The sequence below is a fragment of the Salmo salar genome, chromosome ssa04, assembly GCF_905237065.1.
Source record: "Salmo salar chromosome ssa04, Ssal_v3.1, whole genome shotgun sequence".
In the NCBI taxonomy this organism is placed as follows: Eukaryota; Metazoa; Chordata; class Actinopteri; order Salmoniformes; family Salmonidae; genus Salmo; species Salmo salar.
Genome location: NC_059445.1, coordinates 32,532,948 through 32,556,627, shown reverse-complemented (window position 1 = coordinate 32,556,627; position 23,680 = coordinate 32,532,948). Strand labels below are relative to the sequence as shown.

The following is a 23,680-nucleotide window of genomic DNA, read 5'->3' as shown; positions in this document are numbered from 1 at the left end:
GACACAACACAATGTACCTCACGTTACACAGATAATTATAGGAAAGTGTAGTTAGGAGGTTTGATGCTCTTATGACACATTTTCCTGATGAGAATAAATGCCCTAAACACTTATTTATAGTTAGTTATGTGTGTAAACGTGTATGGTTGAATAACTTTTTCAATACAGTGGCAAAGCTGCCAACGCAGTTATCAAGCTAACGCTAGCCAGCGACACAACTAACCAATGAAGTGAAACAGATAAGATACGTTGAAATATACATGTTTAGAAATCTATTATAAATTATTTGAATGTTTCACTTACTATGTGTTTATCAAAATACATTTCAGGAAAGAAACGCCGAGTGCTAATGCAAGAAACCAACTCCAGTCGTCTACTCTGGGCGTCGCCATGACAGTTTTTGGGGTGGGTTTGAAAAAATAAACTTTATTGAGATGTACAATATTTTGATGTACAGTATCGGTTCTAGACTGTTACGCGGTCCTCCCCGCAATCACATTGTCAAATTAGCACATTCAATTATACAAACAAAGCAAAAGAAGACGAGTAGAAATATTGAATTGTTAGCTAGATATGGACCGTTACCGTGCGTAAATTGTCAAATGTTGCCCAACGTTGAAGAAAAACCTCGTAAACTGCAATCTTACGTACCATCCGGTGTCATTAACGCTTGCTTGGCTTCTGTGTGTGAGTCGATGTGGGATAGATAACACACGTGTAATACAACTCAGATCGTAAGAGTGTTGTAACTAAAAGAGAATTTGTTGCTCCGTGAGTTTCAAAGTCTCAGTGTCAGGGGCGATGATCAGTGTAAACAGAACTCTTTTCCGGTCAGTATTTCGGCACTGTCAGAGGCATCTGAACAATGGCACATACAGGGGAACACAGAGTTGGAGAGGTAAGCGTTTTGGTATATTAGTAGTCTTGCAGGTAATTACTCGATACCTGTGTACTAAAGCTGATTCAAAGGGGTTGTGTTAAATGCGGAAGACACATTTCAATTTAATGAATGCATTCAGTTGTGCAAGGTATACTCCTTTCCTTTGCTATTAACCATTGCAGGCCTAACTTTTGTTTACTACACAAGTGGGCACAAGTTTATTATCCTTAACAAAACGTGTGTCTCTGTGTGCCAAGAATTCTCAAATCCACACTGCTCAATGAAGTTGAGTGGCAAGGCGTTTAGTTAGATTAGATTCGTTTTGGCGGAGTGTAGTTAGCCTCCCAGCTAGCGCAGTGGATCTGGACCGATTCCGGCTGAGAGTCCGGGCACCCGGCTGAGAGTCAGGCTCGGCCGACGTCATGTGGCCCGAATCTGGGCCACTTTAGGCATATTACGTATGGCTAAAATGCGGGGATTGAGCTCCGGCTGATTCCGGTGAGAGTTATCTGGCCCAAATATATTACGTGGGGCTCGGGCAGATTGAGGCTACTCTATGGCAGATGATTACACCGGCTGCTTTATATAATTAACATTTCATTCTTTATTTTTTCCATATTTTCTCATTGTTTCTGTGATCAAAATATACAATTAACAATTAAATTATTTAAGATTCCTGTTTAAGTAGTATAGTATTTTGATACTTTGTGAATGGAGCCTCCAGAGTGGTGCAGCGGTCTAAGACGCTGCATCAATGCATTCGGAAGAGGGCCGCTTCAGGGCCAATTCCTCATTGCTAGCTGGGCTACCAATGACTACATTGAGACGTTATTATTCAATGCTTGTAAAAATGCCCATAAATGTTTTTTGTAAGATTTTATAAGCAATACAAAACAAATGACAACATCATACATCAACTATCACACCTGCCCAAACCCACTAGCACACACCACACATCTCCAGCCCCCACATCACTTTCCGCCACATGGCCTGAAACTGCACCATTTTGTTTCACTCCATAGCCCACGCACTTTCAATATTTCAAAACTAAATCATAAGATTTTTCCATTGTGTTAATGATGGTGGGTTGATTGATTTCTACGGTTTTAGTATACATTTTTTCAAGAAGAGAATCGTCCAGCCCATTGGGTATCTCACTACACCCCCATAGGCCATGTCTTGAAATATGCAGACAGTAAGTTTACATAGTAATACTTCTGACAACCAACTTTCTAGCTCCGTCTACAACATCCAGATTTGATTTACTAATTTTCAACAGAAATATGGGTGTGGTCTGTTTAGGTTTTTTATGGGGGATTTAAGCACTTCCGGCCAATAGTTCGCAGCTAGCTAGCTCACTATTTATTTATTTGTATTTTACTTCACCTTTATTTAACCAGGTAGGCTAGTTGAGAACAAGTTCTCATTTGCAACTGCGACCTGGCCAAGATAAAGCAAATCGCTATCGCTTCTCACAACTTCCCAAACATGGATTCATGCACAACTGGCATTTTATGTTCGGTAAGGGGATTCCACAATAACTGGCATAAATGGAAGCTGTTCATGGAGGAGTGTTTTGACCACAATTTTTTTGGGAGTGAGTGCAGTTGTTAGGTGCCTTTTGATTTGCACCCACCTCCTAAGGAGGATGAGTCTCTTTGGCTTTGGCTCAAAGCATTGAACTTGAAGAAACCACCAAACTGACCCAACGTCTGTTCCTATCACTTCGTGGACAAGAGGCCAACTGAAGAGCATCCCTTCCCTGAGAAGTGGCTGGGCTATGATACTCTAGTACAAACCAAAAGGTGCCATCTCATCAGGTCATCAACACATACAGGTAGTTGTTAGCTAGCTGCTACTTGCTAGCTATTGTCACAGATGGGGTGTCCTGAATCAAGCAGAAGTTAGCTAACTTAACTAGCTAGGTTAGCGAACTATGTTAAGACTCCTAAGTCTTAACATACTGTAGCTATATCATTGTTACCTAGCTAACTCACTTAGCTAGCTAGCTTGAGGGCAGTCCAACTGATAGTGTTGCTAGCTTACTAGCCTAGCTAGATAAAAAAAAAATATATATTTAACCAGGTAGGCTAGTTGAGAACAAGTTTGTCTAACTAACATAGTTGGTCCCTATATTGTTAGCTATCCAACAACTTCTGTCTGACAATGTCTCCCCATGCCATGATTATCCCCATCCTTGCTGGCATGCCACTGGTGATGCTCATGAAATGTCTGTAACTACCCAAATTATTAAACATTATCTCAAGTCTTTTCTTTTTTTAACCTAACCCATGACCAGCACGCTGTCTGTGTAAGTAGGCTGTCTGTGTATTTTATTTAGTTAAACTTGTGGTCTCTTGTTTTTTTGATAGATGAAGACAACTCTGGTGATGCAGAGTCTCTGATCTGAGTGTGCCAATGCCACCGCAGTGTAAAGATGCTGATACTCAATGGGAAGTTCCAGCACTGACTGATCACAGCTAAGTGTCAAGAGAACCAGTCAACAAGCCCACCTGCCACAAACAAACCCAATGTGGTGGTGCAGAGCCATTGACCCACACCATCCTGAAGAATGACACTAACTCGGTGTTGTATAGTGGCCATCCTTTTAGTGTTTTCTTTGACCGTGTAGCATTTCTGCAGAGTGCATATCACTGATCAAATACTGATAACCTTGATGAAGCTGAAGCTCAATCTACTCGAGGGTGATCTTGCTGAACGCTTTGTTGTGTCCCAGGGAGTAGTGAGCAGAATCCTTTCCTACTGGATTGACACAATGGAGGAGCACATGAGGATCTACATTCCATGGCTGCCGAGGGAGACGATCCAGAACACAATGCCTTAGTGCTTCAAAGAGAAGTTCCCCAACACCACTTGCATCATCGACTGCTCTGAAACCACTCTTCAGAAAGCACACAACATTGATTCCAGAGGGAAGTCATACAGCCACTATTAGACCAGCAATACTCTCCAGTATTTGGTGGCCATTGCTCCATGTTAGTTTCTCCTGCATATGGAGGCAGATGCAGTGACAAGTTCATCACCCAAAACTCTGGCTTCCTGGAATACCTTAGGCCTGGCGATGAAGTTATGACAGACAGGGGCTTCACCATCCGAAATCTGCTGAATGAGAGGCAGGTAAACCTTGCCATACCAGCCTTCACTCAGAAAGGAAGCCACAAGCACGAGAAGGATAGCTAATGTGCGTATTCATGTTGAGAGTTATCAGACAACTCAAGGTCTTCAAAATCCTCTTCCAGACTCTTCTCATCAACCTGACACACAATGGACAAAGTCCTCAGAATCTGTGCAGCACTTGTTAACATGCAGGGTGAGATCATCCATGAGGATGCAGAGTGAGGAGTGACAATGTTCATACATCTGAAATGTAACTTTATACACTAATTTCATCCACATGAGATACTGTGTGTGTACAGTGCATTTGGAAAGTATTTAGACCCTTTGACATTTTCCACATTTTGTTACAGCCTTATTCTAAAATTGATCAAATGTTTTTCCTCTCTCGATCTACACACAATAGCCGACAATGACCAAGCAAAAACAAGTTGTATACATTTTTGCAAATGTATACAAAAACAACAACTGAAATATCACATTTACATAAGTATTCAGACCCTTTACTCAGTACTTTGTTGAAGCACCTTTGGCAGCAATTACAGCATCAAGGTTTCTTGGGTATGACGCTACAGGCTTGGCACACTACTATTTGCGGAGTTTCTCCCATTCTTCTCTGCAGATCCTCTCAAGCTCTGTCAGGTTGGATGGGGAACGTCGCTACACCGCTATTTTCAGGTCTCTCTAGAGATGTTGCATCAGGTTCAAGTCCGGGCTCAGGCTGGGCCACTCAAGGACATTCAGAAACTTGTCCCGAAGCCAATCCTGTTGGAATGTGAACCTTCACCCCAGTCTGAGGTCCTAATAGCTCTGGAGCAAGTTTTCATCAAGGATCTCTCTGTACTTTGCTCCATTAATCTTTCCCTCGATCCTGACTAGTCTCCCAGTCCCTGCCGCTGAAAAACATCCCCACAGCATGATGCTGCCACCACCATGCTTCACCGTAGGGATGGTGCCAGGTTTCCTCCAGACGTGACTCTTGGCATTCAGGCCAAATAGTTCAAATCTTGGTTTCATTAGACCAGAGAATCTTGTTTCTCATGGTCTGAGAGTCTTTAGGTGCCTTTTGGAATTCTCTAAGCGCGCTGTCATGTGCCTTTTAGTAAGGAGTGGCTTCTGTCTGGCCGCTATAACATAAAAGCCTGATTAGTGGAGTGCTGCAGAGATGGTTGTCCTTCTGGAAGGTTCTCCCATCTCCACAGAGGAACTCTGGAGCTCCAATCAGAGTGACCATCCTGCTCTTGGTCACCTCCCTGACCAAGGCCCTTCTCCCCCGATTGCTCAGTTTGGCAAGGTGGCCAGCTCTAGGAAGAGTCTTGGTCTTTCCAAACTTCCATTTAAGAATGATGAAGGTTACTGTGTTCTTGGGGACCTTCAATGCTGCATACATTTTTAGTACCCTTCCTCAGATCTGTGCCTCGACACAATCCTGTCTCGGGGCTCTATGGTTTTTGTTCTGACATGCACTGTCAACTGTGGGACCTTATGTAGACAGGTGTGTGCCTTTCCAAATCATGTGTAATCAATTGAATTTACCACAGGTGGACTCCCAAGTTGTAAAAACATCTCAAGGATGATCAATAGAAACATTGAGCTCAGGTGCACCCTTTCAAGTCTCATAGCAAAGGGTCTGAATACTTATGTAAATAAGGTATTTCTAGTTTCTTTTTAATAAATTAGTAAACATTTCTAAAACTGTTTTCACTTTGTCATTATGGGGTATTGTGTGTAGATTGATGAGAAAAAATATTATCCATTTTAGAATAAGGCTGTAACCGAACAAAATGTGGAAAAAGGGAAGGGGTCTGAACTTTCCGAATGCAGTGTATATTGTTTACTATTTAATCAGAATAATTTATGTTCCTACATTTGAAATGTACTGTAACTTTGCATGTTTCTGATAATTAATTACAGGCATCCACTAGGTGCTGCTATCATGCCTTCTCAAAATATATTTATAATACATTTTCTTCAACACCAAAATGTCTCTAACAGACCAAGACGGAAGACAACTGTTTATAAAGTGCCACGCTGTTTTCTTAATTTGTGCACTTGAAACCCAAAACCAGAATCAAACAGAAAACACATTTGAAACCCTTCGACATGCCTCCTTGTCCTTCATTTCAAAAGGTTAAGTATCAAAGAAAATGTCAACAGTGCAATTTCAGTGTTTTTTCTTAACACCATCATTTTCCAAGAGTAAGATGAGTTATGGTATGTTTGCATAATACGTTAATGAAATGTCATTATGAAAAGAGCTATACAAGGTACAATACAAATATATTCATAAAGCATAAGGAGTTATCCTTAGGCATTAGATAAACATGTATGAAGAGAGCTGTACAAGGCAAGGCAAAAAAAAAAGAATTATGCAAATATAATCAGGTAAATGTGCATATGAAGAGAGCTGTGAAAAAAAAAAAACGCCAATCAAGAGTTCTGCTTGGATAATAAGGTAGAGCTGACAGAGAGCTTTACAATGCTCAAAATATAAGAACTATTAAAAAACGCAAAGTATTAGGCCCGAGCCTAAATACAACAGATTCATATATTTGGACCAGAGAGTTAGTCTGCCTGACTAAAACTCATCTACTATCCTTGGAAGCATATGTGTGAAATAGAATACCTTCAGTTTAGGGATAACATCAGCACAGAACTTCGCATCAAACAGCACATCAATAACAACCTGCTCGGATGGAGCCAGACAAGCATTTTGCATCTCACCAGTCCTGTGCAGAACATTTCCATTTGCACCTACATGTAATACCCAAGGGCTCCATTAGGTTGCAGCTGAGGAACCCCATCCATCACATCTGTTAGTTAGCCAGAGAACAGTTTAGTCAGAGACTCACACTTCTTACTCAGAACAGGACATTTGATTTCTAGAAGTTCTTGAGAGTTTAACACTCCATCTGGGCTTGCAGAAAGCCATGGCTCCTAGACACTCACTACTGTGCCTCTACTCTCCCTCTACTCTCCAGACTAAACCCACAGCTCTCCATCCATGTGTAGGACACCTGATTGTTCTCCTTGCCATATGTGGTTGCTGAGTTCCCATGGAACCTGGAGAAGAGATGCTCCCGCATAAAGTTGTCTGGATTTGTTGAGGTGCACACAGGAACCTTTTCTGACTACCACGCATGGGAGGCACTCTGTGCTTTAGTGACCTAAAGGCTGGCACATTTACACTCCTCCAGCTTAACATCAACGTCATAAAATGACAAGCATTTCTGACACTGCATGTTGATGCCGTGTTCACCATGAGGCTGCTGGAGCTGTGTGGCTGCTGCTGGAACTTGATGACTGTTTGGTTTAGCTTTGATACACTTGTGCAGAATGCTCCCGCCTGGAACATTGGCCCCTTCCAAACTTTTTAAGTATGTTGTGTGAGTGGTACACAGGTTGTATGTAGAGATGGAGTGTGCTGTCAGAGAACTTGTCACTTGGTTTGTGACGTTTGCCACAGATCTCGCTCAACCTTTTTGGGATAGATTTGGCTGCGTCGCCGAGTTCCACTGGCATTGCTCATTTGTACAGGACACCCCTGTCAATCCTCCACACACAGCATTCTGCACTTTCAACAAACAACTACTGTTAGAATAATCAATTACAGTACAGAACACCCCTGTCAATCCTCCACACACAGCATTCTGCACCTTCAACAAACAACTACTGTTAGAATAATCAATTACAGTACAGAACACTAGTTTACATGGTGTTCACGGTTGACTAGTAGGTTTAGGTTATGTTGGTAATTTCCTATTTGATTGTAAAATTCACCTTGCTTCTGTACCTACTTCATTGCCTTTTGAGATTAGACTGATATACTTACACAATGAGCCATTGAAACCAAGAACCGTGTGTGCATGTTGTAATTGTTAACGTTATCAGTTCTGGTCAGTGATATGGTATCATCACATTTAGTGAGCTAACATCAAACTTATCATTCATAGAAAGGGCAAGTTATGATAAACAAAAAGCCATTGAGTTAGCTACTTTCCATAGCATTGCAGCTGCATGATTGCAAGACTTTCCCTGCCCTGCAACACAAGAACACCCCACAGTCTTCACTGTACCGACAGATGATACAAGAATCCAGGCAGAATGTTGGTGTGTTTCGCTCTGACTGGGCTGGACACCTGCTTTGAGGAACACCCAGGTTGTCATCCTAAAGACAGTGAATTAACACCCACCTAACTTTCCTGCTTTGGAGGTATTGATATGCCTCTGTGCTTTTGTAGTTCCTAATTTCTGACCCATCCACACCAATAGACAAAACAAAATAATTGAAGATGTCTGAGTAGGTGATAGCATTTTTTTTCATATCGTTATCTCACTCTTAAATAACCAGCAGATGTGGCACAGACTTGCCACTCACTTGTAATGTTTTTTCTTGGTATGATCCCACAACATTTTGAGCTAGCTAGGTAACGTTCGCAAAACGGAAAGAACGCCACAACGGAAGTCCTCCACAAAACAGAACGTTCAGACATTGTTTTGTTTCCGGGTTCTTAAATAAAGTGAAAAACATTCCCAGAAAGCATGGATTATTGAGTCATGACAGTAGCGGTGCATAGGTAAAATCTATGGGGAAGCCAAGCCAGGCAATTTTTTTTACAATTTATATTGTGATAATTGTGTTTTCTCTATAACCCATTAGAAAGTGCCGTATAAATGCATATCGTAGCCAATATAAGGCCAATAAGCCATAGCCTACATCATTTACAGACAGTTCCAAAGTACAAGTGTCACAGTGGTGGCATAAATTCAACCACATACGTTTGTGTTTCATCACAGTTAAAACTGGAGAGTATCATCTGTCCTGTTTAAGTACACAAAGAAAATATTGCATGCAACAAACAGTTACATGACCTACACAGCATGGTCAAATGCAAGTTAAAGTTAGTTGGCAAAGTTAATTTCACTATTGGTTTGCTTAAGTGATAACATCCTTACTGAAATGTTTCCGAAGTAGCAAGATTAGTCTAATGGGAAATGCAACCGCAATGCACTTCAACATGTTGTAGGCTAATTATAGGGAGAAGCCCCCGTTCAGGTCCTTTTTCACAAGTGATTGCAGCAGCTCTCCTGGTGGTTTGTGGAAGGAGGCATCAGCATAGACTATCTGCAGCTCATTTTCCAACCTCTTGTTGTTTAAAAAGGGTACGTCTGGAACAGCAGTGTGACTTCTGTCAGGAAACCCCTCTTGCTTTGAGTACTCGGGAAATGAACCATGATCAAGAACACGTACAAAGTTGAGGCTCTTCATGTCAGCAAACCTCTGGTTATGTGTAGTATGATTCCATTGAGTATTTCGAAGTGCAGCCATCGGTATCTGTCCAGGAGGCCATATCAAGAAGCTGATTAAACAGTATGATCTGCACAGGTGCACCTTGTGCTGGGGACAATAAAAAGCCACTCTAAAATGTGCAGTTTTGTCATGCAAAACAATGCGACAGATATCTCAAGTTTTGAGGGAGTGTGCAATTGGCATGCTGACTGCAGGAATGTGCACCAGAGCTGTTGCCAGAATTGAATGTTCATTGCTCTACCATAAGCCGCCTCCATTGTTTTGGAGAATTTGGCAGTATGTCCAACCGACCTCACAACCGCAGACCACGTGTATGGCGTCGTGTGGCCGAGCGGGTTTGCTGACGTCAACGTTGTGACCAGAGTGCCCAATGGTGGTGGTGGTGGGGCTATGGGATGGGCAGACATAATTGAACAATGAACACAATTGCATTTTATCGATTTGAATGCACAGGGATACCGTGACGAGACTGTGAGGCCCATTGACGTTCCATTCATCCGTAGCCATCGCCTCATGTTTCAGCATGATAATGCATGTCCCCATGTCGCAAGGATCTGTACACAGTTCCTGGAAGAGTCCCAGTTCTTCCATGGCCTGCATACTCACCAGAAGTGTCACCCATTGAGCATGTTTGGGATGCTCTGAATCGACGTGTATGACAACCGTGTTCCAGTTCCTGCCAATATCCAGAAGTTTCGCACAGAGGAGTGGGACAACATTCCACAGTCCACAATCAATAGCCTGATCAACTCTATGCGAAGGAGATGTGTCACGCTGCATGAGGCAAATGGTGGTCACACCAGATACAGACTGGTTTTCTGATCCACGCCCCTACCTTTTAAAAAAAAAAGTATCTGTGACCAACAGATGGATATCTGTATTTCCAGTCTTGTGAAATCCATAGATTAGGGCCTAATGAATTTATAAAACATTTCTGATTACCTAATATGAACTGTAACTCAAAATCCTGAAAATTGTTGCATTTTGCGTTTATATTTTTCTTCAGTATAACACCCTTATTCTTGACATAGCGTGCTATGAAAGTCAATTGACATTTGCAGGATATGTCTGTGGGGTCATCCACCTGGACTGCAATGTAGGGTGCTGAACCGACCTCACTGTCAACAGGGTTGGGTAGGTTACTTTTTAAATGTAATCCGTTAGTTACCTTTCTAAAATTGTAATCAGCAATGTAACTTTTGGATTACCTAAACTCAGTAACGTAATCTGATTACTTTCAGTTTCTTTTGGATTACTTCACCCGTAAAACATAAGAAAAAAATATTACCAATTTAACAACATTTATTGCAGAACCGCATTAGAACACATCACAAAACATTGACACAAATGTATTTAAGCCCTGTATACCTGCCTCTAACATGCGTCCTTCGTCCTGATCTTGTCCATTTACACTTATCTGATCACAGTCAGACCACGATGCATCTTTTAATTGTGTACACCTGCCTAAAAATGTGGGTACAAACACAATGTGCAGGACAAAGTATACATGTTAAAACCAGGTAAAAGTAAGGGCTTAAGTAACATGGATGGTGCTAAACACTTATCCCACGGGACACCAGTACAAAAAAGTATGAAAATGTATGCACTCACTAAGTCGCTCTGGATAAGAGTGTCTACTAAATGACTAAAATGAGAAATAGAAATATGAAAAAATATATATATATATATATATTTTTTTACACATTTAGTCCAAGCTTAAGCAAAAAAAAGTGGAGCTAGGTGCAATAAACCAACATATCAGACATGGCATTGCAGTAGGCCTATTCTGAAGCTAGCCTACTCAGATGATTGAAGGCAGAAATTGCTGTTGTATTGCAGCAAAAGGACATGCTCTAGATGAGCATCAGGCATCCTGTTTCGATGAGGGATGAACAGGTTTCCACCATAGCTGAAAAGACGCTCAACTGGGGCACTGGAGTGTTGTACTTCAGAAACAAGTTCTGGACTATGGGAAACGATTTCAAGGAGTCCAAAGACTTGTCTTTGAGGTACTTCCTCACCTTATCCTCTGCAGTGCCACTGGCCCTAGTTGTTGCACCTCCAAAGAAAAAAAATATATATTCTGACTCAGACTCGTTCTGTGCTCCCTCATCAACCTCTTCGGCGTGTGTTCTACATAGAAGCCGTTTCTTGAACTAATGTGCTCTGCATCTCCGCTCTCTTTCCAGGGTTGTGCCAACACAGTCGAAACGTTGGCACTGTAGCAGGTGCCATTTTTGCTTCATGGGTGCTTAGCATAGGTCCAAACCGGCGGTCTATAGCCTCAATGACTGCAGTGATGATGTGTACAGAGAATGTCGCAAGAGGTATTTTCTCTGAGAGCTTAGACTTCAAGCTAAGGATTGTTGGGATAAGAAAGCCAAGAAAACACTTCTCTCCCTGAAGAATATCAATAGAGGATGCGAGTGGCTGTAGGACTGTACTGTACTCCTTGAGAAAAGCAATCTCACGAGGATGTAATTTGCTGCTCACACCCAGGTCTTCACAGATTTGCCCCAGCTGGTCAACTCTGAGGGCTATGAGTTTGGAGATGGCACGGTACTCTGAGCTCCATCTTGTCACACATGGAAAAGCTACTTTCATGCTTGCAATGTCCTCTATTGCCTCAAGCTAATGTGGATCTCTGTGCTTTGTTCCAAATGCAGGAACATTTTGACATTGCAGTTCTGTACAATTTTCGTGATTGACCTTGGGATGCTGCTTTGTCCACATCATTGGTGGCGATGAGGTTGAGGGTGTGTGCCACACAACGTTGATGTGGAGGGAGAAAAAAGTTCAGTTCTTGCTCTACCTCCTCAGGAATCGCACCCACATCATCAAACCTTACTCCATCATCCGTCTCATCTGGCTCCTCTTCATTTCCACTGAACTCCCAGAATGAAAAGGGTTGCACATACTCTACGATTAAGCCAAATACCAGGTGATTAACCCGGCTTTGTGAGGTGTGTGTGCGTGGTCCTCTAGGTTGTAGTTTTGCTTGTTTCAATGGTGTTCAAAATGTCCCTTTTTGGCCATCTGTAGATGCCTGTGCATCTCTGCACTCCTCCATGTCATCTGGCTGCCATTTCCTGCTCAGGGCCTTCCATTGATTGTTATGCATCCTCTGAAAAAACTAAATGTAATTACTTACCTCTGACACTACAGTATAAGTAAAATAACAGTGAAGTCAGCACCTTGTTATTTTTTCAGTTAAGGATTGTAGCTTTACCCAACTTTTGTCCACCCTTTTGAAACATATGTTTCACTTTCTATAGCCTGCATGTCTGATAAACACAGGGCTGGGGTTGGAACATGTGACCAATCACACATGGACAAAGCTGTGAATGCAAGGATGTCTATGGTGGTTAATATTGTTTGTCTAGAAATACTCAAATATAAAATTTAAAAAAACAATTGACTAATACAGTATTATACTTTAAGTTATGATGGAATAATACAGGCATTTATTTGGGTTGAAAAAAACAATTGAACAGCAAGAAAACTGGGTGTGGCTTTTTTTGATTTGGGTAGCATGTTACTCTGAAATCATAGCTACCTAGCTAACTAAGTTAGCAACAACCCTGACAGTGAGCATCTTATGTTGGTTTGCAGAGTGCAACTAGTTTTCAAAAAAAAAAAATTTAAATGTACTTTTGATTTAGCTAGCTAACTAGGCTATGTAGCCCAGTGAATCTCACCCAACTATCTGCAACTGATTTATCTTAGCTAAAATAGATTTACTTAGCAAATTGTTAACAAATTAGCACATACCATACTTGCTATGGTATCTTGCTAACTACAGTAGCTAGCAACCGACAGAGCAACCTTAAGTGAGCAGCATACCACATAGTGTAGGAGAGTTGGCAAGCAAATTAAACAGGCTAGCTAGCTTGAAATCTGACTAGCTAGCTAGTACTCTCTGAAGTCTCCGACCTATGCTAGAACATTGGTAACATTGTGAAGACAACCTGTCTGTCGTGTCACACCTGCCATCCTTAACTCCAAGTGTTTAATCAGGTTCGAAATCAAGTCTCTGGATGTCACGGCCGGTTGTGATACAGCCTGTATTCGAACCAGGGTGTTTGTAGTGACGCCTCTAGCACTGAGATGTAGTGCCTTAGACCACTGCGCCACTCGGGAGCCCAGACTAGTTTTTCATGACTCTGCCGTTGTGCTGTAGAATTAGTTAATTTTGTCTCTTCTATGAAATTCGATACATTATGTTATATTGGATTAAGTATACGTTTTTGTTATCTGTAATTGTCAGTTGGATATGCTCTCTGCAAAGTTTTGTATATCTTCCCTATCATATGAACATCCTTTTCTGACTCAAATAAGATTCCCTCGCATGCTGTTGCAGTAATGCACCTTAAAGTTTGTTGTCAACCGCCATATAAAGTCCACAGAGGAAAAAGAAGAACTAGGTGAGATTACTAGAAACTAACTTTGTTTCCCTTTTTATCTGTGGATTAATTGTCATAGTAGAGAGCACATGATTTTGTGTGACTCAAAATGGGTCAAAATTCTACAAAGATCCAGCAACAACAAAAAAAAGGACCTTGTACATTTCAGGTAAAATAACAACCCAATGTTTATATTCCAGAACAAATTAACTAGCAACAGCAAGCTACATAAATGTCCATGAATGTTTCAAGTGTGTTTCGACCTGGCCCCAAATTAATATAGTTGGTTCAGAATTCGTTTTGATATTTCAACCTGTGTCATGATCGCGTCTGGTGGGGATAGACAAACTCACCATGCGCACAATGGTGCACACGCGGAGCCGGTTTGGTCATAATGTCAAGGTTGCTCTTCAAAATTGTGTGATACGTAACTTTTAAATTCAACTTTTAAGTTTTCATTTTAAACTATATTTGTCAGTCCAAAATTACTTTTTAATTCTGTAATTGAAATAATGTATTTCCTGTGACAAAATGATTTACAGTTTCTATGCCTTTAGTTTTCCATGTGGCCCAATTTATCGGTGAATTTTGAAACGCTATCGAAGGATTGTTCCATAAGGCTGTGTTGTTAGGAAGTGATATTGGTTCTTGTAGAATGTTTCATTTTCTTCCATTTTGTTATAGTGTTCTTAACTATGAAGTTGTTAATGTTCTTAGCTTTATCCTTTGTAAATAGACACGGAAAAATCTGTACATTCTTTCATGCGTACATTTGTACCTATATTTGTCCTGTGTAACTGCATTTATTTTCTTTGGGTACTGCAATCTGTCGTTTTTACACAAAAATAGCATTTTACGTGAACCCCCTTCCAAGGGAGACGTTGTTTGTTAACGCAGAAGGAGCAGCCCTGTCATTGCATGCCGCAATTTGACAGAGGTCACATAGAATTAAGTTAAAATACTACGGATTGCGGCATTCAAAGAAAAGAACGCAGTTACACCGAACAAACGTAGGTACGCATGACAGAATGGACATTTTTACAAGTATCGACTGATACTGACTTGATGTAGTCAGAGGTAGGCTACACTCCTCAGTCATCACCTCGCCACTCAACTCCATCTGTCTGTCTGTACAGAGTTCCACGTTGCAACACCTGTAGCAGCGTACGACCTGAGGAAAGTGGAGCTGACCCCTCTGGAACAGAGGAAACTGACTTTCGACTCTCATGCCATGGTCATTGAGCTGGAGAGCAATGGTGGGTGCATCATTCTGGACTTGATCTGTAATTCTGCATCTGTGTTGCCTTTTCTGAATCCTATTCTGAAGTGTAAGTCACATCCAGACCAGGATAGGGAAATAAGGTGATAATTGATCCACAGTGTAATAAAGAAACTGGACACTATTGTAATGCTGATGATCAAATCTTTAATGATTTCTCTATTTTCAGGCTTTGAAAAGCGTCAAGCAGAAATCATAGTAGCAGCTCTGGTGACTCTGACAACAGCCAACATGGACATAGTGTACAAAGACATGGTGACTGGAGCACACCAGGTACCACACACACACACACACACACACACACACACACACACACACACACACACACAGAGCACACAGAGCACACCAGATACCACACACCACACCAGGTACCACACACACTACACTCACAGGACACCAGGTACCACACACCAGGTACCACACTCACAGCACACCACACTCACAGCAGTCCAGGTACCACGCACACCACACTCACAGCAGTCCAGGTACCATACGCACAGCACACAAAGGTACCACACACACACACTCACAGCAGTCCAGGTACCACACACACACCACACTCACAGCAGTCCAGGTACCACGCACACCACACTCACAGCAACCCCGGTACCACGCACACCACACTCACAGCACACCAGGTACCATACACACAGCACACAAAGGTACCACACACTCACAGCAGTCCAGGTACCACACACACACCACACTCACAGCACACCAGGTACCACACTCACAGCAGCACCAGGTACCAACCACACTCACAGCAGTCCAGGTACCAACCACACTCACAGCAGTCCAGGTACCAACCACACTCACAGCAGTCCAGGTACCAACCACACTCACAGCAGTCCAGGTACCAACCACACTCACAGCAGTCCAGGTACCACACTCATAGCAGTCCAGGTACTACACTCACAGCAGCCCAGGTACTACACACACACACCACACTCACAGCAGTCCAGGTACCACACACACACCACACTCACAGCAGTCCAGGTACCACACTCACAGCAGCCCAGGTACTACACACACACATCACACTCACAGCAGTCCAGGTACCACACACACACCACACTCACAGCAGTCCAGGTACCACACTCACAGCAGTCCAGGTACCACACTCACAGCAGTCCAGGTACCACACACACACACACACACACACACACACACACACACACACACACACACACCCACACTCACAGCAGTCCAGGTACCACACACACACCCACACTCACAACAGTCCAGGTACCACACACACACACACACCCACACTCACAGCAGTCCAGGTACCACACTCACAGCAGTCCAGGTACCACACACACACACACTCACAGCAGTACAGGTACCACACTCACAGCAGTCCAGGTACCACACACACCACACTCACAACAGTCCAGGTACCACACACACCACACTCACAGCAGTCCAGGTACCACACTCACAGCAGTCCAGGTACCACACTCACAGCAGTCCAGGTACCACACTCACAGCAGTCCAGGTACCACACACACACCACACTCACAGCAGTCCAGGTACCACACACACACCACACTCACAGCAGTCCAGGTACCACACTCACAGCAGTCCAGGTACCACACTCACAGCAGTCCAGGTACCACACTCACAGCAGTCCAGGTACCACACTCACAGCAGTCCAGGTACCACACTCACAGCACTCCAGGTACCACACTTACAGCAGCCCAGGTACTACACACACACCACACTCACAGCAGTCCAGGTACCACACACACACACACACACACACACACACACACAGCAGCACAACACACACACACACACACACACACACACACACACACACACAGCAGTCCAGGTACCACACTCACAGCAGTCCAGGTACCACACTCACAGCAGCCCAGGTACCACACACACACACACCACACTCACAGCAGTCCAGGTACCACACACACACACCACACTCACAGCAGTCCAGGTACCACACACACACACCACACACACAGCAGTCCAGGTACCACACACACAGCAGTCCAGGTACCACACTCACAGCACTCCAGGTACCACACTCACAGCAGCCCAGGTACTACACACACACACACACACACACTCACAGCAGTCCAGGTACACACACACACACACACACACACACAGCAGTCCAGGTACCACACACACAGCAGTCCAGGTACCACACTCACAGCAGTCCAGGTACCACACTCACAGCAGTCCAGGTACCACACTCGCAGCAGTCCAGGTACCACACTCGCAGCACTCCAGGTACCACACTGGCAGCATTCCAGGTACCACACTCGCAGCACTCCAGGTACCACACTCGCAGCACTCCAGGTACCACACTCGCAGCACTCCAAGGTACCACACTCGCAGCACTCCAGGTACCACACTCGCAGCACTCCAGGTACCACACTCGCAGCACTCCAGGTACCACACTCGCAGCACTCCAGGTACCACACTCGCAGCACTCCAGGTACCACACTCGCAGCACTCCAGGTACCACACTCGCAGCACACCAGGTACCACACTCGCAGCAGTCCAGGTACCACACTCGCAGCACTCCAGGTACCACACTCACAGCACTCCAGGTACCACACTCACAGCACACCAGGTACCACACACACCACACCCACAGCATCCCGCTTGCTATCCAAGCTAAAGAAGACCAGCCTATCACTTACACTTGTGACTGCTGGTATGTATGACAGTGTGTGCTTCAGTTACACCCATGGAATTGCAATACTCTGAACCTTCACCCCCATATTATACCCTCTTTCAACCACTCTCTTGTAGGTTGTTCTGTTGTAAGACACCCCCCGCACCCCTTCTCTCGCTCTCTCTCCTGTGTATCTTGTTTAGGAGATTGCGCTGCAGCAGATCATGGCTCACCTGGACTCCATCAGGAAAGACATGGTGATCCTGGAGAAGAGTGAGTTTGCCAACCTGCGCTCAGAGAACGCTGTACGTACAGAGAACCTTTCCTCCTCCACACAATCACTGCCTGTCTATCTCTCCTGATCTAACAAGTGCACTAGGGATCTATAATAATAACAATAATATATGCGTTCTACATAAACCTGTGTATGTCTCTGCAGAAAATGAAGACAGAGTTGGAACAGATAAGGAACAGGCTGATGGTGAGAAGTGATAAGAGATCCCAAAAAATACTACTATTATAAATATTTGTGTATTTTTATTGATGAACATATTACCTTTCTATACAGAACATCTGCCCTGGCTGACTCAGCAAGTAGAGCTCTATAGGAAAAACTAAAACAATCAAAGATATTGGTTATGCCACGTATTCCAAACTGTATCAGACATGCGTGTGTCCTGTTCTGGACTATTCAGCAGGAGTGTGGGGTGCTAAGAGGTATTTTAAAAATGAACATGTCCATAACAGAGCAGTACGTTACTTTTTAGGTGTCCACAAGTTTGCACCTATACTTGCCATAACTGGGGACATGGGCTGGGGAACCCTGTGAGGTGAGATGGAAGGCATGTGTGGTGAGACTTTGGAATAGACTGTTGGATATGCCAACTGCCAGAATAGCCAGTAAAGTTTTTCAATGGGATCTATCTATAGGGGGACATGGACAACTGAAATGTTTGACCTTTTTCAACAGTCTGACTGTGAACATCTTTACAAAAAACAAATTAAGGGAGACATGGATATGATTATAAAACAACTGTTGATGCAATATTTTTTTTTTAAATGGGTGGAGGGGATTAATCTTAAACCCAAGTTGAGAACCTTTTGTTTTATTAAGGGTGAATTTGTGTGTGAGTGATATATTATGTATAACCTACCTAAAAGCAAGAGATCGCTATGTGCACAGGTAAGATCAGAGATATTGCCTCTGCGTATTGAAACAGGTCAGATCAGGGATATTTCCTCTGTATTGAAACAGGTCAGATCAGGGATATTTCCTCTGTATTGAAACAAGTCAGATCAGGGATATTTCCTCTGTATTGAAACAGGTCAGATCAGGCATATTGTCTCTGCGTATTGAAACAGGTTAGATCAGGGACATTTTCTCTGCGTATTGAAACAGGTCAGATCAGGGATATTTCCTCTGTGTATTGAAACAGGTCAGATCAGGGATATTTCCTCTGTGTATTGAAACAGGTCAGATCAGGGATATTGACTCTGCGTATTGAAACAGGTCAGATCAGGGATATTTCCTCTGTGTATTGAAACAGGTCAGATCAGGGATATTTTCTCTGCGTATTGAAACAGGTCATATCAGGGATATTTTCTCTGCGTATTGAAACAGGTCAGATCAGGGATATTTCCTCTGTGTATTGAAACAGGTCAGATCAGGGATATTGACTCTGCGTATTGAAACAGGTAAGATCAGGGATATTGTCTCTGCGTATTGAAACAGGTTGGTATTGTGGTGAAATGGAAGAGGAAAGACTGTAACTATTGTGACCTAGAAGAAATAGAAAATAAAACTCATTTTATCCTCTATTGCCCTTTCCACCACGATATACGCTTGCTCTTATTCCAGAAAGACCACCAGATATACCCTGGCATTATGTGGCTGAGCGATGAGGAGTAACTGAAATGTTTTTTTTATCCATTGTATATTTCCGTTTGCGAAATATTTAGATAAAGCCTGGAATAAAATGAAAAAGGGCTACCTATAATTAAATTATAAAAAATATTTAGATTCTATGTGGTAAATGGCACGTGTGTATGTAGATTGTATATAGGCTTGTCTCCCACATGAATCTTCTCTTTGTGCCAGACTGGGTTCAAATGCCTTCTGTTTATTTTTTCTGTATTTATTTATCTCTATATGTTATGTTATGTATGTACACTACCGTTCAAAAGTTTAGGGTCACTTAGAAATGTCCTTGTTTTTAAAAGAAAAGCAAAAAAAATGTATCCATTAAAATAACATCAAATTGATCAGAAATACAGTGTAGACATTGTTAATGTTGTAAATGACTATTGCACCTTGCTCAGTATGGCACCAGGGGCCTCCCACTACTCTTTCTATTCTGGTTAGAGCTAGTTTGCGCTGTTCTGTGAAGGGAGTAGTACACAGTGTTGTACAAGATCTTCAGTTTCTTGCCAATTTCTTGCATGGAGTAGCCTTCATTTCTCAGAACAAGAATAGACTGACGAGTTTCAGAAGAAAGTTCTTTGTTTCTGGCCATTTTGAGGTAATCGAACCCACAAATGCTGATGCTCCAGATACTCAACTAGTCTAAAGAAGGCCAGTTTTATTGCTTCTTTAAATCAGAACAACAGTTTTCAGCTGTGCTAACATAACGAAAAATTGCAAAAGGGTCTTCTAATGATTAATTAGCCTTTTAAAATGATGAACTTGGATTAGCTAACACAACGTGCCATTGGAACACAGGAGTGATGGTTGGTGATAATGGGCCTCTGTACGCCTATGTAGATATTCCATAAAAAATCTGCCGTTTCCAGCTACAATAGTAATTTACCACATTAACAATGTGTACACTGTATTTCTGATCAATTTGATGTTATTTTAATGGACAAAAAAAATGTACTTTTCTTTAAAAAAAACAAGGAAATGTATAAGTGACCCCAAACTTTTGAAAGGTTGTGTGTGTGTATTATTTTACTGCTATATGTATATATTTGTTTGGATAACCTTTACTATTATTTATTGATTTTTACCTTACATTTTTTTCTCTCTTTATGTGATGCGCAATGAATTATTGTAATGTTTGTTTGTGTCAAAAATAATCCCATAAGGGATGGGTTGCCAATTGGTGATTTGACACGAAAATAAAATGGAATTCATTCATTCACTGTATTATTACTGTATGTTCTATATGTAATTCTGAGTTATTTCATCTGTTTATTGTTAAACTATTACATGATTCATAACAATTATAGTTTATCAGTAATCTCTGTGGTGCTATGAAATCGCTCAGTGGTTTCTCACTCAGTACGTCATGTGACTTGTGTTGATACATCCAAAATGGCGCCCTATTCCCTACATAGTGCACTGCTTTTGGGCCCTGGTCAAAAGTAATGCACTATAAAAGAGAATAAGTTGCCATTTGGGATGCAAACAATAACTTGTGTTTCCTGTTTTCACTTCAGGAGGAGAGTAAGAAGGTCCGAGCTGAGGCCAAGCTGGACATCAACCTGGAGAGGAGCAGGGTCACTGACATGGTGTGTGCGTGCACATACGCGTGTGATTGATTATTACTCCTGAGACCTTGAATTGGCATTCTGCCACATGCTTTCTCTCTCTCTTTCTCACAGGGCATCTGTCTATTTGTTTCTCTATCAGTTTACTGAGCAGGAGAAGAAACTTATGGAGAACAGCACAGAGTTCCACAGGAAGGTATAATGCCATCTTGTCCATGATGATATTTCTATACTCCCACCACAGGCTATAACAGCTGCATTTCTTTATGGGGCGGATTCCCAGAAACAGATTAAGCCTAGTCGTGTATTAAAAAGCACATTTTAGTCCAGGAGGACTAGGCTTATACCATGTCTGTGAAACCAGCCATATGAGTATAGTAATATGATTCCCTATGTTAATGTTCTCCTCAGAACGCAGTCATTGACCACGAAACGATGGAGACGACTAAAAAGATTGATCTAGAGGTGGCCTCCCTGAAAACTTTACTGGAGTCGCTGAAGCTGGAGACCATCCGCTACCTTGCAGGTACTGTGTGTGTGCGCGCGCGTTTGTATGCCAAATCAAATGTTATTTGTCACATGCTTCGTACGCAACAGGTCTAGACTAACAGTGAAATGCTTACTCATGGGTCCTTTTCCAACGATGCAGAGTTAAAGATATGTGCTTGTGTGTGTTTGTTGACATATTTCTGTATATTCAACTATTCTTTGAAATATGCTATGAATTTAAGTGGGATCATGATATACCCCCCTCTGCTTTTCTTTTTGGTAGCATCCGTTTTCGCCTGCCTAGCAATTGCCTTGGGATTTTACCGCCTTTGGAAGTGACCGTCTCTGCTGTGGGGGTTTGATTACATTGTTCATAGATCCCACTGGGTGCACACTGGTTAAATCAACATTGGTTTCATGTCATTTCAATTTCTACTTATGTATTTCTACTTTAATTGCAATCTAGAGTACATGGAGAGCTAAGACTAAGGCCAAACATGAGTCATTAAATTAATCAACCTATTAAACAAAGTCAATCAGATATTTTGAACATAACTGTTGAGTGATACAATGTACAATAAACGTATTTATAGGCACTATATCTATAGTTTATACAAATGGCTCAATACTTCCAAGAACTGTATTTGGATATGGATTCCACATGACTTGGAAATAAACAACTTTTCTCAATGAACCACATTTATTGAATACTTAAGTCATTGTCCATTCCTGATTTTGATTTCAGTTCATCTTTAATTTCCAAGCAACCGAGAGTCTGTTGCACCACTAACAATTCCCCCTCCACCATACTCGACACCCTTGACCCACTACACAACGCCCTATCCCACCTGGACAAAATTAAATACCTACAGTATGTGAGAATGCTGTTCGACTACAACTCAGCTTTCAACACCAAAGTGCCCTCCAAGTTCGTAGCCTTGGGTCTGAAGTCCTCCCTGTGGATCCTAGATTTCCTTATGGGCCGACCCCAGGTGGTGAGGGTAAGTGAACAACACCTCCCCCGTGCTGATCTTCAACACAAGGACCACCCGGGTACCAACCAGTACTCAACCCTGCACCTTAGGGAAGCAGTCTGTAATTAGTCATTGAACACTGGTCACCTAAAAATAAATTACATACTGTTTTAACCAATGATGTATATACTGTATTCTAGTCAAGGCTCATCCTATATACACTTGATATACTGTAAGTCCAAATATTTTACAGTGGGTACATTGCAAAGTTCTGGGAATAAACACTCTGCCAGGGTAGTTCACATATCCCATCTGCACTCCGATTTGGAGAAACATACAAGAACAGACAAACTTCTCCTTCCTGCCATTTACCATGCAATTTATTTTACATACTTCGACCACTCCATTAATCTTTTTCATTAGAGCAATGTCGAATTCTTCTGTACTCCAGAATGACTCGTTTGACAGGTTTCCTGCTTCGTAAATCGAAGCACAACACATCCATCAGTTTGCGTGAGATCCAACATGTTTCTTCTGACCAACAGATACAACAACAAAAAATGCACTTCTAGTGATTTTCAGATTTAACTTTCTTCACCAGTTTTGATATTTCAAACGGATCCACGAAGTTTGGCATATCTTGTTTACCCCAAATCGTATTCCTACTATATAAAATGGGGAGTCTGCAGAAGTAGATGTATTTTTCACAACAATTTTTGGACGAAAGTCCATTTATCCTCATTTCCACCGCCATCAGATTCAAGCTCCAATTCCGCTTCCACCATTGACCTGGCTGCAGCGGCGCTTTCGTGACGTAGTCAGCTAACATGCTGTCCAAACCACCTGCGTTGCTTGCGAGAGCATTGTAAAATAAATGTACATGTTATTTAATCATTTCATCCAAACTGCTCACTCTATTGCATAGCCAGGTGCATAGCTCGCAAATCCTGCCTCTCCCAAATATTTGTTTTATAACTAACCCAAGATGGACCAGAACCTGTAATTTCCAATTGGAGCAAATTATTCATAGTGGGCAGAATAAACACGGAGGTGGGCAGAGCCAAGCACGATCTAGT

At 42.3% G+C, this 23,680-nt stretch overlaps 2 protein-coding genes and 1 long non-coding RNA gene across 6 annotated transcripts in view; 2 read left to right on the top strand and 1 right to left on the bottom strand.

Moving 5' to 3' along the window:
- alg8 (ALG8 alpha-1,3-glucosyltransferase) overlaps positions 1 to 801 on the bottom strand; it is a 43,445-nt gene extending 42,644 nt beyond the window's left edge. The window contains exon 1 of one of the 2 annotated variants that reach the window (XM_045716814.1): positions 652 to 801. Coding sequence is in view for 1 of the 2 variants with exons in the window: in XM_014195768.2 (XP_014051243.1) it covers positions 304 to 392 (89 nt within the window). In the remaining variant the exon portion in view is untranslated. Of the gene's footprint in view, positions 1 to 303; positions 592 to 651 lie in introns of those variants that run through there. The other variant, XM_014195768.2, reaches the window with a different exon arrangement.
- Positions 501 to 22,329, top strand: ccdc90b (coiled-coil domain containing 90B). Of its 3 annotated transcripts, none has more exons than NM_001141680.1 (9): positions 501 to 898; positions 14,866 to 14,985; positions 15,178 to 15,281; positions 17,856 to 17,957; positions 18,092 to 18,133; positions 21,091 to 21,162; positions 21,284 to 21,337; positions 21,553 to 21,667; positions 21,914 to 22,329. In NM_001141680.1, exons 1-9 carry the CDS (start codon positions 802 to 804, stop codon positions 21,967 to 21,969), a joined length of 762 nt encoding a protein of 253 aa, NP_001135152.1. In that variant the 5' UTR covers positions 501 to 801; the 3' UTR covers positions 21,970 to 22,329. The 3 variants fall into 3 exon arrangements, with proteins under 3 accessions (NP_001135152.1, XP_014051158.1, XP_014051157.1); XM_014195683.2 differs by lacking the exon at positions 501 to 898 and adding an exon at positions 14,112 to 14,131; XM_014195682.2 differs by lacking the exon at positions 501 to 898 and adding an exon at positions 14,129 to 14,147.
- Positions 932 to 3,399, top strand: LOC123742441 (uncharacterized). The gene is made up of 2 exons (XR_006769596.1): positions 932 to 2,717; positions 3,253 to 3,399. It is a non-coding gene; the product is annotated as an uncharacterized lncRNA (long non-coding RNA).
- Positions 22,330 to 23,680: the final 1,351 nt, after the last annotated feature.

Bases quoted from the DNA above. Each gene is read 5' to 3' on its own strand.
- ccdc90b (NM_001141680.1), top strand. From the start codon at position 802: ATGATCAGTGTAAACAGAACTCTTTTCCGGTCAGTATTTCGGCACTGT. The intron at 14,986-15,177 runs GTGGGTGCATCA...CTCTATTTTCAG, and splicing joins CATTGAGCTGGAGAGCAATG to GCTTTGAAAAGCGTCAAGCA. The intron at 17,958-18,091 runs GTACGTACAGAG...ATGTCTCTGCAG, and splicing joins ACCTGCGCTCAGAGAACGCT to AAAATGAAGACAGAGTTGGA.